At 40.4% G+C, this 17,683-nt stretch overlaps 2 protein-coding genes across 2 annotated transcripts; one reads left to right on the top strand and one right to left on the bottom strand.

The window, feature by feature from the left end:
- The first annotated feature begins 572 nt into the window (after positions 1-572).
- Positions 573-11,743, top strand: sgms2b (sphingomyelin synthase 2b). Its single transcript, XM_030754210.1, has 7 exons — positions 573-669; positions 5,935-6,664; positions 7,836-7,953; positions 8,036-8,093; positions 9,338-9,433; positions 9,690-9,856; positions 10,421-11,743. Exons 2-7 carry the CDS (start codon positions 6,135-6,137, stop codon positions 10,592-10,594), a joined length of 1,143 nt encoding a protein of 380 aa, XP_030610070.1. The 5' UTR covers positions 573-669; positions 5,935-6,134; the 3' UTR covers positions 10,595-11,743.
- Positions 11,744-11,812: 69 nt separating this feature from the next.
- On the bottom strand, positions 11,813-17,348 carry LOC115797613 (transcription factor 7-like). Its single transcript, XM_030754211.1, has 8 exons — positions 17,205-17,348; positions 16,412-16,442; positions 16,203-16,312; positions 15,392-15,543; positions 15,171-15,294; positions 13,259-13,366; positions 13,130-13,179; positions 11,813-12,444 (listed from the first exon to the last, which is right to left on the bottom strand). The coding sequence occupies exons 1-8, from the start codon at positions 17,289-17,291 to the stop codon at positions 12,423-12,425; spliced, it is 684 nt and encodes a 227-aa protein (XP_030610071.1). The 5' UTR covers positions 17,292-17,348; the 3' UTR covers positions 11,813-12,422.
- Between the last annotated feature and the right edge of the window lie 335 nt (positions 17,349-17,683).

The following is a 17,683-nucleotide window of genomic DNA, read 5'->3' as shown; positions in this document are numbered from 1 at the left end:
AATTTTAAAAATGTTTTACACAAAAGCCCCAGAAAAAATACTGAAGCACATTATTATTATTTTAATTATGATGCCAAATTGCAGTTATTTACTTGCTTTAAAACACGTTTTTGACAGATTTGTAAAACCTTTGTGTTTTTTCGGTTTATGACAGGTGGTCTAAAACATTTGTTCCATATTTCAGATTTTAATAACAAAATTAACTTCCATCTTTTGAAATATGGGTTATTTTACCTGCATCTTTTAATCACTGACTTTAACATTATAAAAGTGACTCATTGAGTTCAAATGTGTTTGTTTTCTGAGGTGAATTTAAGGCTTCCTTCCGTTTGCCTGCATACCTGAGATATTAATAGATATGTTGACATCATATAAATGTTCCTTTTATCCATTACCTAATTAGGAAATAAGCCACCACTGCCTGCCTCTCTCATTAACACAACTGCTTCCGTACCATGGTCTCTACATTTGACGGAAAGTCCCGAGAGAAGCCGATCTCCGATGAATCACGACCGGTTTCGAGGTTAGTCAGCCGGCGGGTACGGAAATAGCATGACCATATTTGGAGCAAGGCGTGCACTTCGGTCTCGGTTGGTCGAGAGGTGGAAGAAGAAGAGGAAAAAGTGACAACTTGTGTGGAGAAGTAAAGTCAGCGCGCGGGTTAAAGCGGTGAGTTTGTTTTTATCTGTGTTCACGCGCAAAAACGGCAGTTTGTTTGAAACTTTTTGCCTGTTTTAGACTTTAAACGAAGCAGAAACGCGCACGCACCTTCCGACAGGTGTGTTGGAGTTCCTGTTTTCCTAGTCAAAATGAAGGACGTGCGCTCGCTTCCCAAAACCGTGAAGACAAAATGCGACTTTAATGTGAAATCACAGGAAGTTTCTAGTTGATTTTTTTTAGGTGTTTTTGTGTGAATTGTTTTTTCTTTCCCTTGTTGTGGGTTTCAAACATTTTATTTACTTCTAACATGATTGATCAGTTAATCGATTACAGAAGCTACTAACGTCACAGTCACGGTTTGTTTTTAGCTGGTGAAACGCACTGAGTTTGAGTTCAGAACTTTTCTTTAGCAAAGTTTTTTTTCAAAATTAGTTACTTCTTGTTACTTTTGTGCTAAAATGAGTGGCTGGTCCGATGGTTATTAATTGGCTAGTACGTCATTAATTAGTAGAAAGTTAAAGTTCATGGCTGTCGGCTTTGGCTGTTTGGGACACATTCAGTAATTTCTTTTGTTTTTATTTTTTTAAGCGATCAAGGCTTTCCTGCATTTCTTTTGATTCCTTAATCCGACATTAACACAGTTTTATTAATTCAGCAAATTTAAGTGATTCATTGGAAGGCTTCTAGCTTGCCACTGTGAAAATTTACAAGCTTTATTCTTTGTATTCATTGGCCACTTCACTGGGTACACCTTGCTGGAACTGGCTTCAAGGTCCCTTTTTCCTTTAGAAGTGCGTTAATTCTTCATGGCACAGGTGGTGCTGGAAACATTCCTCAGAGACACTGGTCCATGTGGACATCACAGCATCACATAGTTGCTGCAGATTTGTTGGCTGCTTCCATACCGCAAATCTCCCGTCCCACCACGTCCCAAAGGTGCTCTGCTGGACTGAGATCTGGTGATTGTGGAGGCCTTTTGATTACAGTGAACTCACTGTCATGTTCAAGAAACCAGTTTGAGATGATCTGAGCTTTGTGACATGATGTTATCCTGTACACTGTGGTCATAAAGGGATGGACATGATCAGCACCAACACTTAGGAAGGCTGTGGCATTTAAATGATGCTCAGTTGGTACCGAGGGGGTCAAAGTGAGCCAAGAACACATCCCCCACACTGTTACACCACCGGCCGCAGCCTGAACGGTTGATGCAAGGCAGGATGGATCTGTGTTTTCATGTTTCTGCCAAATTCTGACCCTACCATATGAATGTTGCAGCAGAAATCTGGACTCATCAGATCAGCCAATGTTTTTTCCAACCTTCTGCTGTCCAGTTGTGGTGAGCGTGTGCGAATGGTAGCCTCTGTTTTCTGTTCTGTCTGCTGCTGCAGCCCGTCTGCCTCCGGTGGGCATTCTCCCTTTTTCAGACCATTCTCTGTAAATCCTGGAGATGGCTGTGTGGGTAAATCCCAGCAGGTTCTGAAATACTCAGACCACACCAGCAACCACTGAGATGCTGCCACGTGACTAGCTGATTACATATTTGCATTATTGAGCAGCTGAGTGTACCTAATAAAGTAACCAGTGTTGCTTTAAAGCAGGTGAATCGTTAACCAGCTGATAAGAGTAATAAATGTGGTGGTTTTAAGTGCTTTCCCTTCATAATGTTTAAAATATCTTTGTGTTACTTTTATCTTCTTAAACGTCGGGTCACTGAGCTCCTCTGACATCTGAATAAATCTGCAGGTTCTGATGGAATTTACTATAAATAAAACATGAAAATAAACAGTAAATAGACCAAACAAATCCTCTGATGACCGAATGATGAAAATACTCCTTCCCGTACGATCTCAGTGAGATAAGCTGAGCGGTTTGTGTAAAACTCGCCTGTCCTGCGCCGGTGAATCAGCTCTAATTTGGTGAAATTGAATTCCCATGTCCGTAACTCGATTAGACTTCATTTCTGCTGCTTTGTAAACAGGATGTGACTCAGGAGCCGAGCAGAGGCCGTTTGACTGCCGGTCCTGGGCAGAAAGTGGCGTTTTTGACACGGCGACGCTAAAATGCCCCCAAACGGCAGCAGAAATGCAAACACAGGTTTGTGCGGTGAAGACCTCATAAACACAATGCAGGAGTTTCCCAGCTTAGATGGAGAGTTTTCTGGCTGCATATTTGTGTAAGAACTGATTCAGCTTCTCAATTAAAATCATTGTTCAGATGATTTCAAAGAAATTTAAAGACCTTGACTTAATTTTCTTGTTAAGTTTTTTCCTTTAGCACTTTTCTCACCATTAAATGACTCAATAAACTATTAGGGATGAGGGACTTTTCACTTAATCGATGCTGCTCTTAAGACTTTGTGCCACAAGTACTAGTCAATGTATTATTCTTACTTTATTAATGTCCAACAGAAGTCATCAGTTCAAAGATGTTTGCATGCTAGCTGAGGCCGCAGCCCTGATGGATGGCAGAAGAAACTATAGTGGCAAATCTGGCTTAGTGGACTGCTTTATGGTTGTTGGGCATCAAACCTGAATTTACTGTTCTATTTCACTTTAAAGAGCCACTTTGCTGTATTATATTCAGCTTTTTACACAGAATTTTGTTTAATTTTATTTACATTTTAACTTTTTTTTTGGAGAATTTCATAGAAATTTTTATTTATTGAGCACCTGTTGTGTCATTTTTACCTTATTAAGTGACTTTATTCAGTCATAGTGTATTTTATTTATCTGTTCTGCTTCATTTAATGCATTTTAACACAGGACCGTGGGACAAACTTAAAGGTAGTTTTGTGCTTTTCTTGCAGCGTGTTTACAATAAAAAGCTTAAAAACCAGAGTCAGGTTTGTTCCTCAGACTGAAGCAGCTATAAGCTGCTTATTTTCATAAAGAGTATGTGTTTGACTAATGCTGTCAGACGAGTCTGCGTTCCCAGGCTCACACACAGGTGATGTCAGAGATGCACTCCTGTGTGAAGTGTTGTTGGAGAAGCGACAGGCTCAGGAAGTATTTAACAGCAGAGATTCGCAGGTTAACTCGAGCTGCTGTTTACAGGCTGTGTGCACGCGTTACATCCCCACTGTAGGTTTACGAGTCCACATTTTATGTCACAAATAAAGAATAGATCCTTGTGATTTAAAATAACATGTAAATCACCAGTAAAATGAAGCCAATACTTTAGATTTAAGAAATATTTAGTGTTCCTGTTACATCCTGTCTCAGTTTTCATATCTTTGAACAAAAATTTTAAAGGTTACATTTTGTTACTTTTTAAAATAAATCTGGCTTCTAAAGGAGGAGAGGTGTTTGTAGTTCATCAGCAGGCGTGATCCTGAAGGTGAAGACTCGATGAAGGCGGTGTGCTGTCAGAGCGTGTCGGCAGCTGTGGGTTCCCACAACGTGTCTTTGTGTGGGTGTGTCTGCTTTACAGGGAGTGTCGCCCTCAAGGACACGTTCTCAAGAATCAAGTGTGTGCTTCCTGGTGTGGGTGTGTATATTGCTGTAGTACTAGCACTGCAGGGACATGGGTCTGCCCGCAGTCATTATGTGAGGGCTTAACATCCTAAGAGGAACCAGAATTGGATTAGCAGCAGCAGAAAGAGAGAGATGAATGGGTGGTAAAGACTTGGTTTTAGGGGGTTTGTGTGTGTGCCCACTTGTATTACCGGCATTGCGGGGACATCAGTCTGTTTTCATATTTATGCTGTGGGGACTTGAGATCAGAGTAAGCGCCTCTATTTTAACACCGCTGGATTTAAAGATGAATCTGTGCTTCTGTCTTGAATCCATGTAAAGCCACCACACAAGCAGCCAATGCTGTAACCAGCCCATGTATGTGGTGTGTGTTGGGTTGCTTTGCAGCCTCATTGCCAAAGCACAAATTGGCAGCAGGGTTTCATTTTGAAAAATGCCAGCAGACAAAGAAGCAGCCAGTGGTGCATGGAGGAAATGACAGTGTGGAGTGGACTGCTGTTGCTGCCTGTTTCACTGCCACATTTGGAGGTTTAAGTTATTAGCAGTCACTTTAGGCACAAGTTATCATGTAGATGCAATGCAAAAGGACTTCATGGGTGACGATCTGGTTTAAGAGGTGTGTCTGTGTGTGTGTGTGTGTGTGTGTGTGTGTGTGTGTGTGTGTGTGTGTGTGTGTGTGTGTGTGTGTGTGTGTGACACAGGTCAGTGACCCAGCTGAACTCGCAGAGATAAGAGCATTCCTGAGGCAGAGCTGCAGCTCAGAGGGCTTCTTTAGAAATTCCTCAGATTTAGTGATCGATGTGACCTGATTGCAGGTGACTAAACTCACCCTGCAGGTGGAACATTAAGTCGAGCGAATGAAAGCAGAGCTCTTCAAAAGAAGTCGTTTTTCCTGGAGAGTCAGATCAATAACTATATGTGCTTTAAGCTCCTTGAGGCGACTGTTTGTTGTGATTTTGCTATATAAATAAAATTTAATTGAATACATTTTTTAAATTTATTTTTTATTTTAAATTTTGTGTTTTAATTCACTGAGTTTTAGTCCTTTAATATGTGAGATGTGGATTGTGGTTTACATTAAATGAAAGCTGGTCTTGATAAGTTATATCACATGCCATTAAAATTTGTAATTAAAAAGAATCAGATTATAGTAAATGGGCTGCCTCCTGTATAGCGCTGTTCTGCTCTGCCTTTGCACTCAAAGTGCTTTATGCAACATGCCTCATTCACACCCATCCACACAAGCACTTTTTGTACACCTAATGCTGGATTTAGACTTCTGCACTGGGTCTTTGCAGGGCTACATATGTAACCCACGGAAGTGGCCGACTGCGTTGCCGGCATGTATGCTTGTGCGAGATGTCTTGTGTGTGTTAATTGCAGTGGGGTTGTGTCCCAGTGCTTTACATTCAGTTTCAGCCGACAGAAACAAATAAAATGCTGGGACTGTTTTCCCTCCTCATGTACATTCCAATAGTTTCAGCAATCTGTCCTTTTATTGATGCTATTATTACTCCTTATGTTATGATAATGTTATATTGTTATTCCCTCACTGATAAATTCAGAAACTGGCGACTGCACAGGACGAATCGATGGTGCTGAACAGGCCAATCACAATTCTTGTGGGCTATGTCGACCTGACGTGTAGTTACATTTCTCACAAGGTGTGCGTCATGTTACATTATAGGTTATGGCGTTGGGCTCAGAGGGGTTTCTGGTTACCCCCATCTGTGTCAATAGACCAGGGTGGACTAGCTTTTTTTTTTTCCCTGAGATGCTATATTTTTTATTTTTTCAGGTTGTTCCTGCCTTGGCTGCCTTTCCCGTGACCTCGCTGCCGATATCAACCAGACCGTTGCTCTGTGGTTGATAACCAAGGAGCTCCACTGCTGCTGATAATTGGACTTAGTGATTACTGACACAGAAGCTCACCCTTGTGAGTGAAAGACAAACTCAAACTTTTCGTATTGATCAAAAAACTATTGATCAAAGACTTCAATGGCGGCATCAGAACTGATCCAGGAAGATGATGATAGTTGCATCCAAGTGATTTCAACGGATCCCCCTTCACCTCCTCAATCTACGAAGGCGGTCAGGCATAACCCGACCCACCACACCTCTGTGGCACCCCCTCCTGAGGACATTCTTGATGGTGACAGCAAAGGCAAACGCCAGCGCAGAACAATCACTGACCTCCTGAAAGAGAATCAGCTGATAAACTCGCTGTGCAACAAGATACGGCAACACTGCGACTATAACAAGATCACCAAAGAGTCAGATGACCCCCTCCCTAAAGAGTGGTGGAAAACGGGCGTGTCCTTTATCTACGCTGCCGCCATCCTTGTCTTCAACGCTGTTGTCATCGCTGTCATCCACGAGAGGGTGCCAGACAAGTCTGTGAGCCCACCGCTTCCTGATAAGTTTTTCGACTACATTGACCGAGTGCCCTGGGCCTTCAAAGCAACAGAGATCTGTGGATTGAGTCTGTGTGCATTATGGATGATCCAGTGGCTCGGACTCAAACACAGGTAATACCACCAAGAGCTCTGATAACACTTTAACAGGTAGCCATTACCTGCCAACTTTCAGGTGCTGAAACGGCTTTTCACACTGGGTGAAAGGTGCTTTAGGGATTTACTGAATAAAACAGTTTTGTGGGGTTTTTTTTATCTTTGAAGGATGCAAACCTATTCTAGTAGCCCTACAAAATAAAAATAAGCCCAAAAAGGGTTTGTTGACCAGATGTTAAATTTTGAGAAAATTGCAAATATTTGGTTTTCTGATCAACGGTAACGCACTGTGTTTTATCCTGTAGGATCGCTGTGTAACCTGTTTAATAAGGGTCACAAATGACAAGGAAATGATCAGAAATTATTCCAATATTCCTGTTGAATAAATGGAATGCAGGAAAAACTAATTAATTGCAGGAAAAACCATCAACTTAATTATTCAGCTCTGGTGGTACATCAGTCCGATGCCCCTCATAAATAAACTTTGGTAGAGTAAGGACTACCATTAAAAATATACCAGCAATTACCCTGCATTTCATTTCATTTTGGATGGATGGCGTGGTGGTTAGCACTGCTGCCTCACAGTTAGAGTACCACCTTGGCCTGGGCCCCTCCCTCTCTCTCTGTTTGGAGTTTGCATGTTCTCCCCGTGTCTGCGTGGATTTTCTCCGGGTACTCCGGTTTCCTCCCACAGTCCAAAGACATGCACTTACTGGGGTTAGGTTAATTGGAAACTCTAAATTACTTGTTAGTGTGAATGGTTGTCTGTCTCTCTGTGTTGGCCCTGCGACAGGCTGGCAACCTGTACAGGGTGTACCCTGCCTCTCGCCCTTTGTCAGCTGGGATAGGCTCCAGCCCCCCCGCGAACCTGGACAGGATAAGCGGAAGAGAATGGATGTAAAAATGGGGAAAAGTTGTGGTTTTAAACTTAGGTTGGGAGATTAAAAGGGCATTTCTAAAACTAACAACATTTAACGTTCTTGTGTAGAAAATGTGAAAAGTTCAAATAACTGATTTTGGGGGGGGGGGGGGGGGGGGGGGGGGGTTTGTTTTGTTTTTTTTTTACACAGCTGAAATTATTTATTTATGTATTTATTTAACTGAAGAAAAGCTTTCTTGTATATTTTTCATGTTGGGTTTTTATTTATTTATTTATTTTTGTTTGTGAATTAACCATCCGTGTCTGCAGAGCTATCGTGGCTCGACGGTGCTTCTTCCTGATCGGGACTCTCTACCTGTATCGCTGCATCACCATGTACGTCACCACTCTGCCGGTACCTGGAAAACATATGGTCTGCGCTCCAAAGGTACATAAAGACGCACCTAATTACAGCCACCTTTTCACCATTCAGTGTTCATTTCCAGTTAAAAATTGTCCTCTCCACGCAGCTCTACAACGACACGATGGGGAAAATGTGGAGGATTCTCCGGATGATCTCAGGAGGAGGTAAAACTCAAACTAGTTTTATCTAGTCTATACAGTAAGGCCATGCCTGCTATGATAAAATAGTAAGACACAAAAAAATTATTTGTATGTAGCTAATAGTTGGACACTCATTGACGGTAAACAGAATATGCAAGCCCAGGACACAATCCCACAATGCAATCCATTGTGGGATATTCACACAACACAGATCATTGGTTGGTAATCAAGGCAGCTGAGATTGATCATGAGTGGGCCTCATTCACAAACTGCTAACTTACCTCCTTTCCTCTCTTCTGCTTCCATCATCAACAATTAGCAACAACTAGCTAACATTAGCTTAGAATTAATCAGTAATATTACAAAAAAGACCAGCACAACTCACCGCAACACAAACGCCATGCAGCCCTGTGAAACACTAAGTGCACCCCATGATTTATTAGCTTGTAGAAACACCTTTAGCAGCAATAACTTGTAGTAATTTGTGACATTATCAGTCTCTCACATCTTTGTGGAGGAATTTTGGTCCAGTCTTCTTTACAGCATTGCTGCAGTTCATTGAGGTTTGCTGGCATTTGTTTATGCACAGCTCTCTTAAGGTCCCACCACAGCCTTTCAGTCAGTCAGGTCTGGACTTTGACTCGGCCATCACAACACCTTAATGCTTTTCTTTTTCAGCCTTCTGTTGTAGATTTGCTGCTGCGCTTGGGGTTATCGTCCTGTTGCATGAAACAATTTGGGCTAAGCTTTAGCTGTCAGACAGACGGCCTCATGTTTGACTCTAGAATACTTTAGTATGAAGGGAAGTTCGTGGTTGACTGCAAAACAAGCCCAAATCATCACCCCTCCACCACCCTGCTGACAGTTGGTATGAAATGTTTGATATGCTCGGTTTGGTTTTCAAACACCAGCGCCGGTGTGGAGGTGGTTAAAGCCAGCTAGCTGTAACTTAGCTGCACTGTGTGTATGTGACAGTGGTAGCTTTATCACATCCAGGTCAACTCTATAACTCAGCTGTCGTACACCACAGATGAGATCGAGTACAGAAAACAGTAAAACATAACAATGCAGAACAGTCTGCGTCTCATCACTGGTTTGGGTGATGCTAACTCACAAATGTTAAATGAACGTTTAACAGCTGCGGGTGTAATGAATCAGTTCTTATAAGAAAAACAGAGCTTCTTTACAAGTTAGTTAATTATGAGAAATGACTGTAATTAATTAGTTTTTATTTTAATTTATAACACCTAATTTCTCTTTGTCTTCAGGTCTGAATGTGACCGGTTCCCACATCTTGTGTGGAGATTACCTGTACAGCGGTCACACCATCATGCTGACGCTGTCCTACCTCTTCATCAAAGAGTGTGAGTAAATGCACATTATTTTATTTTTACGCAATCACACACATTTCTACATAACTTATCACAAATAAACTCTTATTTGGTGTGAAACAATAGGCACTTGGCTTCACATGCCCTGATTATTACTTAGACCTGTATGAAAAATAAGATATGATGTTGCAGCTGCATGAATATTTACTGGATTAGACATATTTAATGCTTAAAAAAGAACAAATACAGTGAGCACAGTGCTTTATTAAAGTCGTCTGTTTGTGTTTAGACTGCCCCCCTAAGATGTGGTGGTATCGTTGGTTGTGCTTTTGTGTGAGCATCTTCGGGCTCATCTGCATCCTCCTCGGCCACGAACACTACAGCATCGACGTGGTGGTTGCATACTTCATCACCACCTGGACCTTCAAGTGGTACTACGCCATGGTGGAAGCACATGTAGGTGGACACACACATACCCTGAGTTATGACTTCACGCTGCACTCTGCTAGCTTTATGAAGTTCTCTGGGTATTTAGGATTCTTTCAGCTGCTCCTTTCCAAACATACAATCCTGTTTTTAAACCAACAACACACTTCCACAACAAATGGAAACCTTTGTCACATGTCTCTGTAACATGTGACACAGCCATTCATCTTGTTTGCTGTAGACATGAAGGTGGAAAAAAAATACTTGTAGGAATAACAAGTAACATCTTAAATGGTAACAAATCTTGAAATTTTTGTGTTCATTTTGGGCTGTTTTGTTTTGGCCTTTTTTTTTTTTTTAACGTCATTTAGCAATTTTTGGCCATTTTACTGTCTCAAATATCACAATAAGATATACATAATTAGATATATAAATATATAAAATTTGTTGACACAAAATCTGACTAAATTTATGCCAATTCTGAGCCTGCAAATGTTGTTTTTTCTGACTGAAAAGCATCTAATAATTTTTTAAAAATCTGCAGAATTAAGTGAAACCAAAAACTTTTTCTTCTAACTTCTGCTGTTCTGACAGGTGCACAGTCAGGATCCCAACAAGTACCTGACTATGACCTGGTGGAACCCAATCTTCAAATTCATGGAGCGGAATGTCAAGGCGAGTGTTCCCATTGAGTTTGCTTTGCCGGTGTCCATCCCTTCTACTTCATGCAGACGGAGATACAGTATCGTGGATAGGTGGGAGAAATGAGTGAGGACAGAGGGGAAGGAGACAAGTGACCTGATGAAAACAGCATCTGTCCTCCCTGACTCCCGCAGAAGATGGATGGAGGACGTGGAACTGCAACTTCAGTTCACTTAAGTATAGAATCAGCATTTTTGGTACTGAGGAAGAGGACTCAACAGGAGGAGGAGTCAGTGTGTTTACAATAACATCATAGAGTCATTAAAGTTGGTGTTGCTGGCTACGTCCTAGCTCTTTATCAGAAACAATGTTTTTAGTGTCTTCAGCGTCCATGAGGTAAACCTGCCAGCTACCAGCAAGGAAAAAAAAAAAAAACCCACTATAACTGTTTTTGTAAGCCAGCCTGAGAGTTGGACCAAAGCTAAACTGCTAAGCTGCATTACATTTTTCAGTCAGTGCTGTTGCTAACTGTATTTGGAGTGTACTAAGGCAAATGGAGCTGCACCTGAAGATAGAAAAGAAACTAAAGCTAACCTAGTTGTGTTGCTGCTTCTGGATGTGCGACCTTCCACCAAACACACTAAACCCTTAAGTATTAAGATTCATTCTGACTGTGATGGATCATTCATTCCCAGTGCTAACTCCAGGTGGGTCCTGGACCAGGGTGGGTTGTTGTAGCCTTCTGTACATCATTGTTGTTGTTTGAGTTATCAAGTCTGAATGTTATGTGTTGGGGCACTGAGTTCTTGTTGGGGGTTTTTTCTGTATTTATTTTCATGCCAAATCAAACTCTGGATTCCAGCAAAGATCCTAGTAAAGCCTTATTAATGAAAGTCCTGCCAAAAAGCTCCACAGTTTTATAAAAGTGTTTCTTTACATTTTGTTAATGTTGACTTGAACACAGTGTTGCAATCACACCTTTGATTTGATAATAAAAGACTTACTTGGAGCACAGAGCTGTTTGCTCCTGTCTCTTTAAGCCCCGCCTCTTTAAAAGTCTGCTTCCTTTTGATTGGCCGACCTTCGGAAGCACCCACTGCTCGTGAGCTTTGCTGCATAAACAAACACTGTAGCGTTGCATTATTTTATTTTATTTATTTTTTTAAATAGCACTTTGCATCGACACACTGACAGTAAGGTGTTGGCTTAAAATAAGAACTAATATAATGTCGCCATAAATAAAGCATAAGTTACACATTAAAATACTGGGAAAAATTAACAAAAGAAGCTGGAGATGTGTCAAAAATGTGAAAGAAAATTTTATTTAAAACAAAGTGGATAAATGTGAATGTTTGTTGCTCTAATTTTTATCAGATTATGGTTATGAATACATGAGCTGGAAGGAAGTAGGCTTTTATCAGCTGAAAGTTAATTTTTTTTTTTTTTTCAGCACAAAGATTATGGATGTTGGTTTGTGTTGTATCTGCTTATTGTGTTTGCATATCATAAATTTACACATTAAGAATGGAAAATACAAATTAAACTACTGCACTTAAAAACAAAACTGTCAATAAGTGAAGTGATAAATGACTTGATACAGATGTATCGCATTGCCTAAGATGAGCCCATGTGACACGTTTGACAGTTCAACGCCACATTGTGTAAGAGGAGTTGGCATCCAAAGAAACAAACGCGCACAGTTTGTGTGTTATAGTAAAATAACCAGTTAAAAAGTGACAGGTGCCATTTTTTTACTGTTATGATCAGTGGCACCTCGGGGTAAAACCAGCACACTGAGGACAGTTTAACTTATTGCCTAATTTCAGTCTTAAATGTTGAGATTGTGATTTTTGGCATTTAGTTATGAAGGTTGAGGTTAAGAACTGGGGTCCTCACAAGTTTGAAAGACGTGTGTGTGTGTGTTTATAGTTGTCACGTTGTCCCTTCAGGGCTCTCATCCAGCGTTCAGAGTCCAGCTGCAGTAAACAAACAATAGATTTTTATCTAATTATTTAACAGATAAAAAGTGACACGTTTACAGACATGGTTAAAACCTCAGCTTTATACGTTCTCTCTCTCTCATATACACTACTCACAAAAAGTTAGGGACATTTGGCTTTCAGGTGAAATTTATGGAAAATGTAAAAAGTTCTCGCTACAGTGATATCATATCATGAAGGATGCATTCGTGATTTCCTCATCTCAAACAATTTATTGAAACAAAAAAAACCAGGACATTCATTGGTCGATTCGAGGATCAAACACCTACTGTTTGAGCCTCATTAGAGAACAGCAACTTGTGCAAAAAGTTCTGAAACATTGAACAGTTGGACATGTGCATTCAAAAGCTTAGAGAAGGTCACATTAAGTTCACCTGTAAAGGTTTGAATGCATTTTAGGCTCGTCCTGAAATTTCACCCAAAAGCCAAATATCCCTAACTTTTTGTGATATATATATATATATATATATATATATAGCTAAAACACATGATTTAATATCAGGTGAAATAAGCTAATTGGTGAGTGGATAAACCTTTTAAAATTGATTCACTCACATTAATTTCCAAATCCTTCATGTATGCTGTATTTGTTATTTTGATAAACTGGCCCATTGTAAATGTGACTGGACCATCAGTCCGTTATTAAAGATAAAAACCCGACCTGGAAGAGTTTCCTGACGTCTGCTGGCTCTGCTTCTTCTTCCTTTTACCCTGAAGAGGAAAAGAAGCAGCTGAAGCTTTCAGGCACAAACACGCAGAGTATCTGTCATAAATAACAAGTTGAACATACATAATTGTCCCGGGCGGACCATCCAGGGTAGAGCTGCATGTGGAGGAGTCTCTCTTTCTGGGCCAGGTCGTAATATTTGGACTGTTCAGAGCGGGACAGAGCGTGCCACTGAGGGACAGTCACAGGAAGTGTTCATTAAACAAACTCTGAGTTCATGTGCACGAATTAAAAATCACACAAAAAGATGTGAGAAAGGAGAAAAGTGTTAAGCCAGAAGATGAAACTGGGGGACAGTAGCAGATATTTCCCACTGACCTTTCTGGTTATTTAACATCATGAGATAACAGTGCAGGCGGTGTTAACTGTGCCTCAAAGCTAGCAGGGGTACTTTTGCTCTGCTTTTTCCGTTCTCCTTCACACACACTGAAGTGATCGCTGCAGATGAGACTGAGACAGCCCGCTTTCATGGCAAAATGTGGAATAATCTGGTTTTTGTTTTGTCATGTTTGTGTTCGTGAATCCGACTCCAGCTGTGGACTTTTTGAAAGTTGTAAATCTTTACTTTGTGCATGCGGACACAAATCTGTACATACGTGTGATTTGCACCCAGAAACACAAACAAATAGATTAAATGTCATGACTATTTCCCCTGTGAGCTTTGGCATTTTGGAACACTTTACTCCTGCTTCAGATATTTATAAAGCATAAAAAATAAATCATTGTAAGTTCGTTCTTGTAGTTTATGTCAGAACACATTAAAAAGCACACTTTTTCTGAAAAAAAAGACTATAATTTTAGAGGGTGAAGACATGGATGTTTACCTTCATACTATGAAAACTTTCAGTCACAAACTTTCAAATTACACAGGACTGCTTTTTCATTATTTCTCACATTTTTGCATTTTTCAGAATCGTAATCAGGTTTATTTTTACACACACAAGGAATTTGGTTCCTGTTGATGGTGTCTCTCTAGTATCATACAGTGTCATATAATTCGACTTAAATGCTATACAATATACAAATCTAGGAAAGGAAAGGAAGGTGCAGTTTTTGTACAAGCACAAGTTTTTGAGTGTGCAGGAGATCCACACGAAGTTTTCAGGGCTGAAAACTCACAATATTCAAAAATGCTTCTGGTATCTAAACATGGGTGAAAGAGACCATTCATGTGCTATACTTTGTCTTGACAAGCTGCCACGTGGTCATGTGACCCTTAAAGTTTACCCAAAATGCACTTGCTGAAGTTTTCTTCTTTAAACTTGCTGACAAATCTTTAAATCAAACCTGCCTCTGCGCTCATCGCGTCTAAAGAATGGCAGCTTTTATAGGCTGAGACTGTGGGTCACAGGTACCAGCTTTTGTCGAGTTGGTGTTTGTCATTTTCATTAGCCATAAGCATCTGATGTTTGTACTCTTCCCATGCAGGTACTGTAGTTGATCTTTTTTTGGCTTTCTGTTATTTACAAGAGGAATTATGAACTTATATTCATGATCAGAGCTGATAATATCCCCTAAAAGTCTAACCTCCAGTAGAGCTAAAAATATCTGTGTTTATGTAACACTGAGCACTCATGACATCACTATGACATCACCAGCGCAACTTGCTCACCCTCAAACTATGCTGAATTAGCCACTAGCACCTCCTCTTTGTTTAAACATAAAGGTCCTGACAGCTGCCGGTGGATTCTCTGATACTGAAGAAAACATAAAGACTCTCAGACAAGTTCTAAATCGTCCCTTTTCTGTGATTTTTACGTCAGTAATGATTCAAATGTTTAAAAGTGTGCGTCACGCAGACTCTAAGCACACATGCGTCACGTCTGTGTGCTCAGAGTCGACTGAGCTGTGACGTTTTAACACAAAGCGGCACCATTAGAATCGGAAGTGGTTTTTGTTGCCTCTCATTTTGTGCACACAATGACCCGCCGCCTACGTCACTCTGACATCACCATGACATCATCAGGGTTCTCACCCTGCGGCCCAGGATGCGGTTGATGGCGGCGCTCTCCCTCTCCTGGCCCTCCTGCAGCACTTTGTGTCTCATCTCCTTCATGTAGAGCATGAAGGCGTTCAGAGGCTTCTTCACAGGCTGCCTGCTGCAGAGACACGGAGGGGGGGGGTCATCCACACTGGTGGTTTCCATCAGAGGTACCAGAGTACTACTTAACTTTAGTAAACCCATCACAAGCTCACCTGGAAGCGCTGTTGCTGTGGTAACACACGTGCTGCTCAGACTGGGCGTAGGCCTGCTGGGCAGCAGCAGCACTGATTGGCTGGCTGTACGGAGAGGAAGAGGAGAAGTGTCTGTCACTGTAGAGGAGGAGGGGGACGAGAGGATGGACGGACTGCAGAGGGACGAGGAGAAAGATTCAAATTCAAAAGTTGGTTTACAGATTTTAAAACAAAACGTTTTTTATTTTTGACTGTTGGTCGAACAAGGCAGTATTAATTGAAACAAACTTGGTTATTTAGATTTATAGTTAAGAAAGGTTCATTGTTTCCAGATTGCAGGTACCAGGATGTCCACTAGAGGCATCATTATACACACATATATTTATTTTATTTCCTTTTTACTGATATTATCTATTAGCTTCGACTTCTGTGGTGCTTTTCAGATGCATTCCTCCCTGTTGCCCGACCGGCATTTCAGCCTTGATTGTAACAGAAAGCGAAAGCAGCAGCTTGTAGCTTCTTCCCCACATGACACCACAGTAAGTTCATCACCTCAGACACATGAATGCAGCCTGGGGGCCGTGGAGCCCTGAGCCTGGGCTGCATTTAACACTGATTCTGTTAGAAAGGGAACGTACTGGCTTCAAGGGAGAGTTTGAACACACACACACACACACACACACACACACACACACACACACACACACACACACACACACACACACTTATGCCAACCTAACCTCAATCTAACTTTCACCAAACCGTATTCTAACCATCAACCGAGTCTTCAAATCCGTGGCTGTGCAAACAGGGGAGAGACAAAAACACTCACAGCAGCAGCAGCGGTGGCGTTTTCAGTGTGTGACATGTTATTCTGCCCCCTGCTGGTCAGATTTAGGTACTGCTGCTCAGCTGGCCACCAGTCAAACACCTGCGGTTTACCTGAAACGGGAAAAAGAAACAAATAATTTAAAAAGTGTGTGTGTGTGTTTTAATATGCTTTTATGAGGTAATTGTAATCATATTTGTGTTTTTACCCACCACAGCTCTGTCCTTGATTGAGTCCCATCTCCTGAAAGATCAATAATCCAAATAATTTACATTAACTGAGGCAGTTAGAAAGACATCGTAATGGGTAGTTAAAAAATGGTAATAAAGTAGCAGAATGAAAATTTTAAAGGTAATAATCATGTAATGTAACAGTAAACGTATTATAATATGATAGTTACAATAATGTAATTATGATACAGTTTCATGCCTTATTTCACAAAGTGCAGAAAAAACTGCTTTAAAAATGAAAATGTATTTTTACAGTGTTCTATATGTTGTATATGTTCTAACTGTGAATAAAATTTTAAAACCTAACTTGCAATATTGAATTTATACAGTTGAAAATATTGAATTATCTTTAATCTAATTATTTACTGTTCACTGTTCTATCATCAATATGTAATTATCAACACTAAAAGTCATTCATTGAATTATGTACATTTAAATTTGTGTAAGAAAGTTGTAATTAAGGAGACTACAAAAAAATACAAAATAATTCACAATATAATAAAACTTACTTCACAACAAAAATGTTACAATATTGGCTTTATGTTGACATTAATATATAACAATGATTTTATCCTTATAGCACTTTATTAACAAAGTCACAGTAATAAAATTATGCAATTAAAGCAAATTCATCGGCTAAAAGAACAATATTAACTTTACTCAAATAGAGACCAAATAGTCTATGATACACATTCAATAAAATAGCTGTAATATAATGTGATAATATTCCATTTAAAATGCAGTAGTAACAATAATATCCACCCTAAATACTTACCTCTCTGCTGGGCATCGGGTCTGTCCTCAAAGACGAGTATCTCAAAGAAACTGAACTGTGAGTCAGTCGAAGCAGATTTAGTGACATTTAAGGTTAAAGCAGAACAAAGAGCTTCCAGCTGGACCATCAGACCTCCACGACTGTAGAGATGAACTCACATCCATGATGTTTATAAACCCCTCACCCCCACCTCCCCACCCCAAACTCTGCCAGTCATTTCCCTCCCTCGGGTTCTTTGTGTCCACATGTCCGAGCAATCGGATTTGTATTTAAAGTTCCTACAAACCCCCCAAACTACTGTTTACAGGTGAGCAAATATCAATCTATCTACACACTCAAACACCAGAGTCAGGGCTGGTACACTTCCCTGCTGTACTGCTGTGGTGCACAAAGAACTGACCTCTGACCAATGAAATCTGCAGGAAAATCAGATGGAAACAAATAAAGAATAAAATTAAACAATTAAAGCTGTTCATTTT

This window comes from Archocentrus centrarchus, chromosome 18 (assembly GCF_007364275.1).
Source record: "Archocentrus centrarchus isolate MPI-CPG fArcCen1 chromosome 18, fArcCen1, whole genome shotgun sequence".
In the NCBI taxonomy this organism is placed as follows: Eukaryota; Metazoa; Chordata; class Actinopteri; order Cichliformes; family Cichlidae; genus Archocentrus; species Archocentrus centrarchus.
The sequence above is the reverse complement of the archived record's forward strand: the minus strand, read 5'-3'. Positions and strand labels throughout refer to the sequence as shown.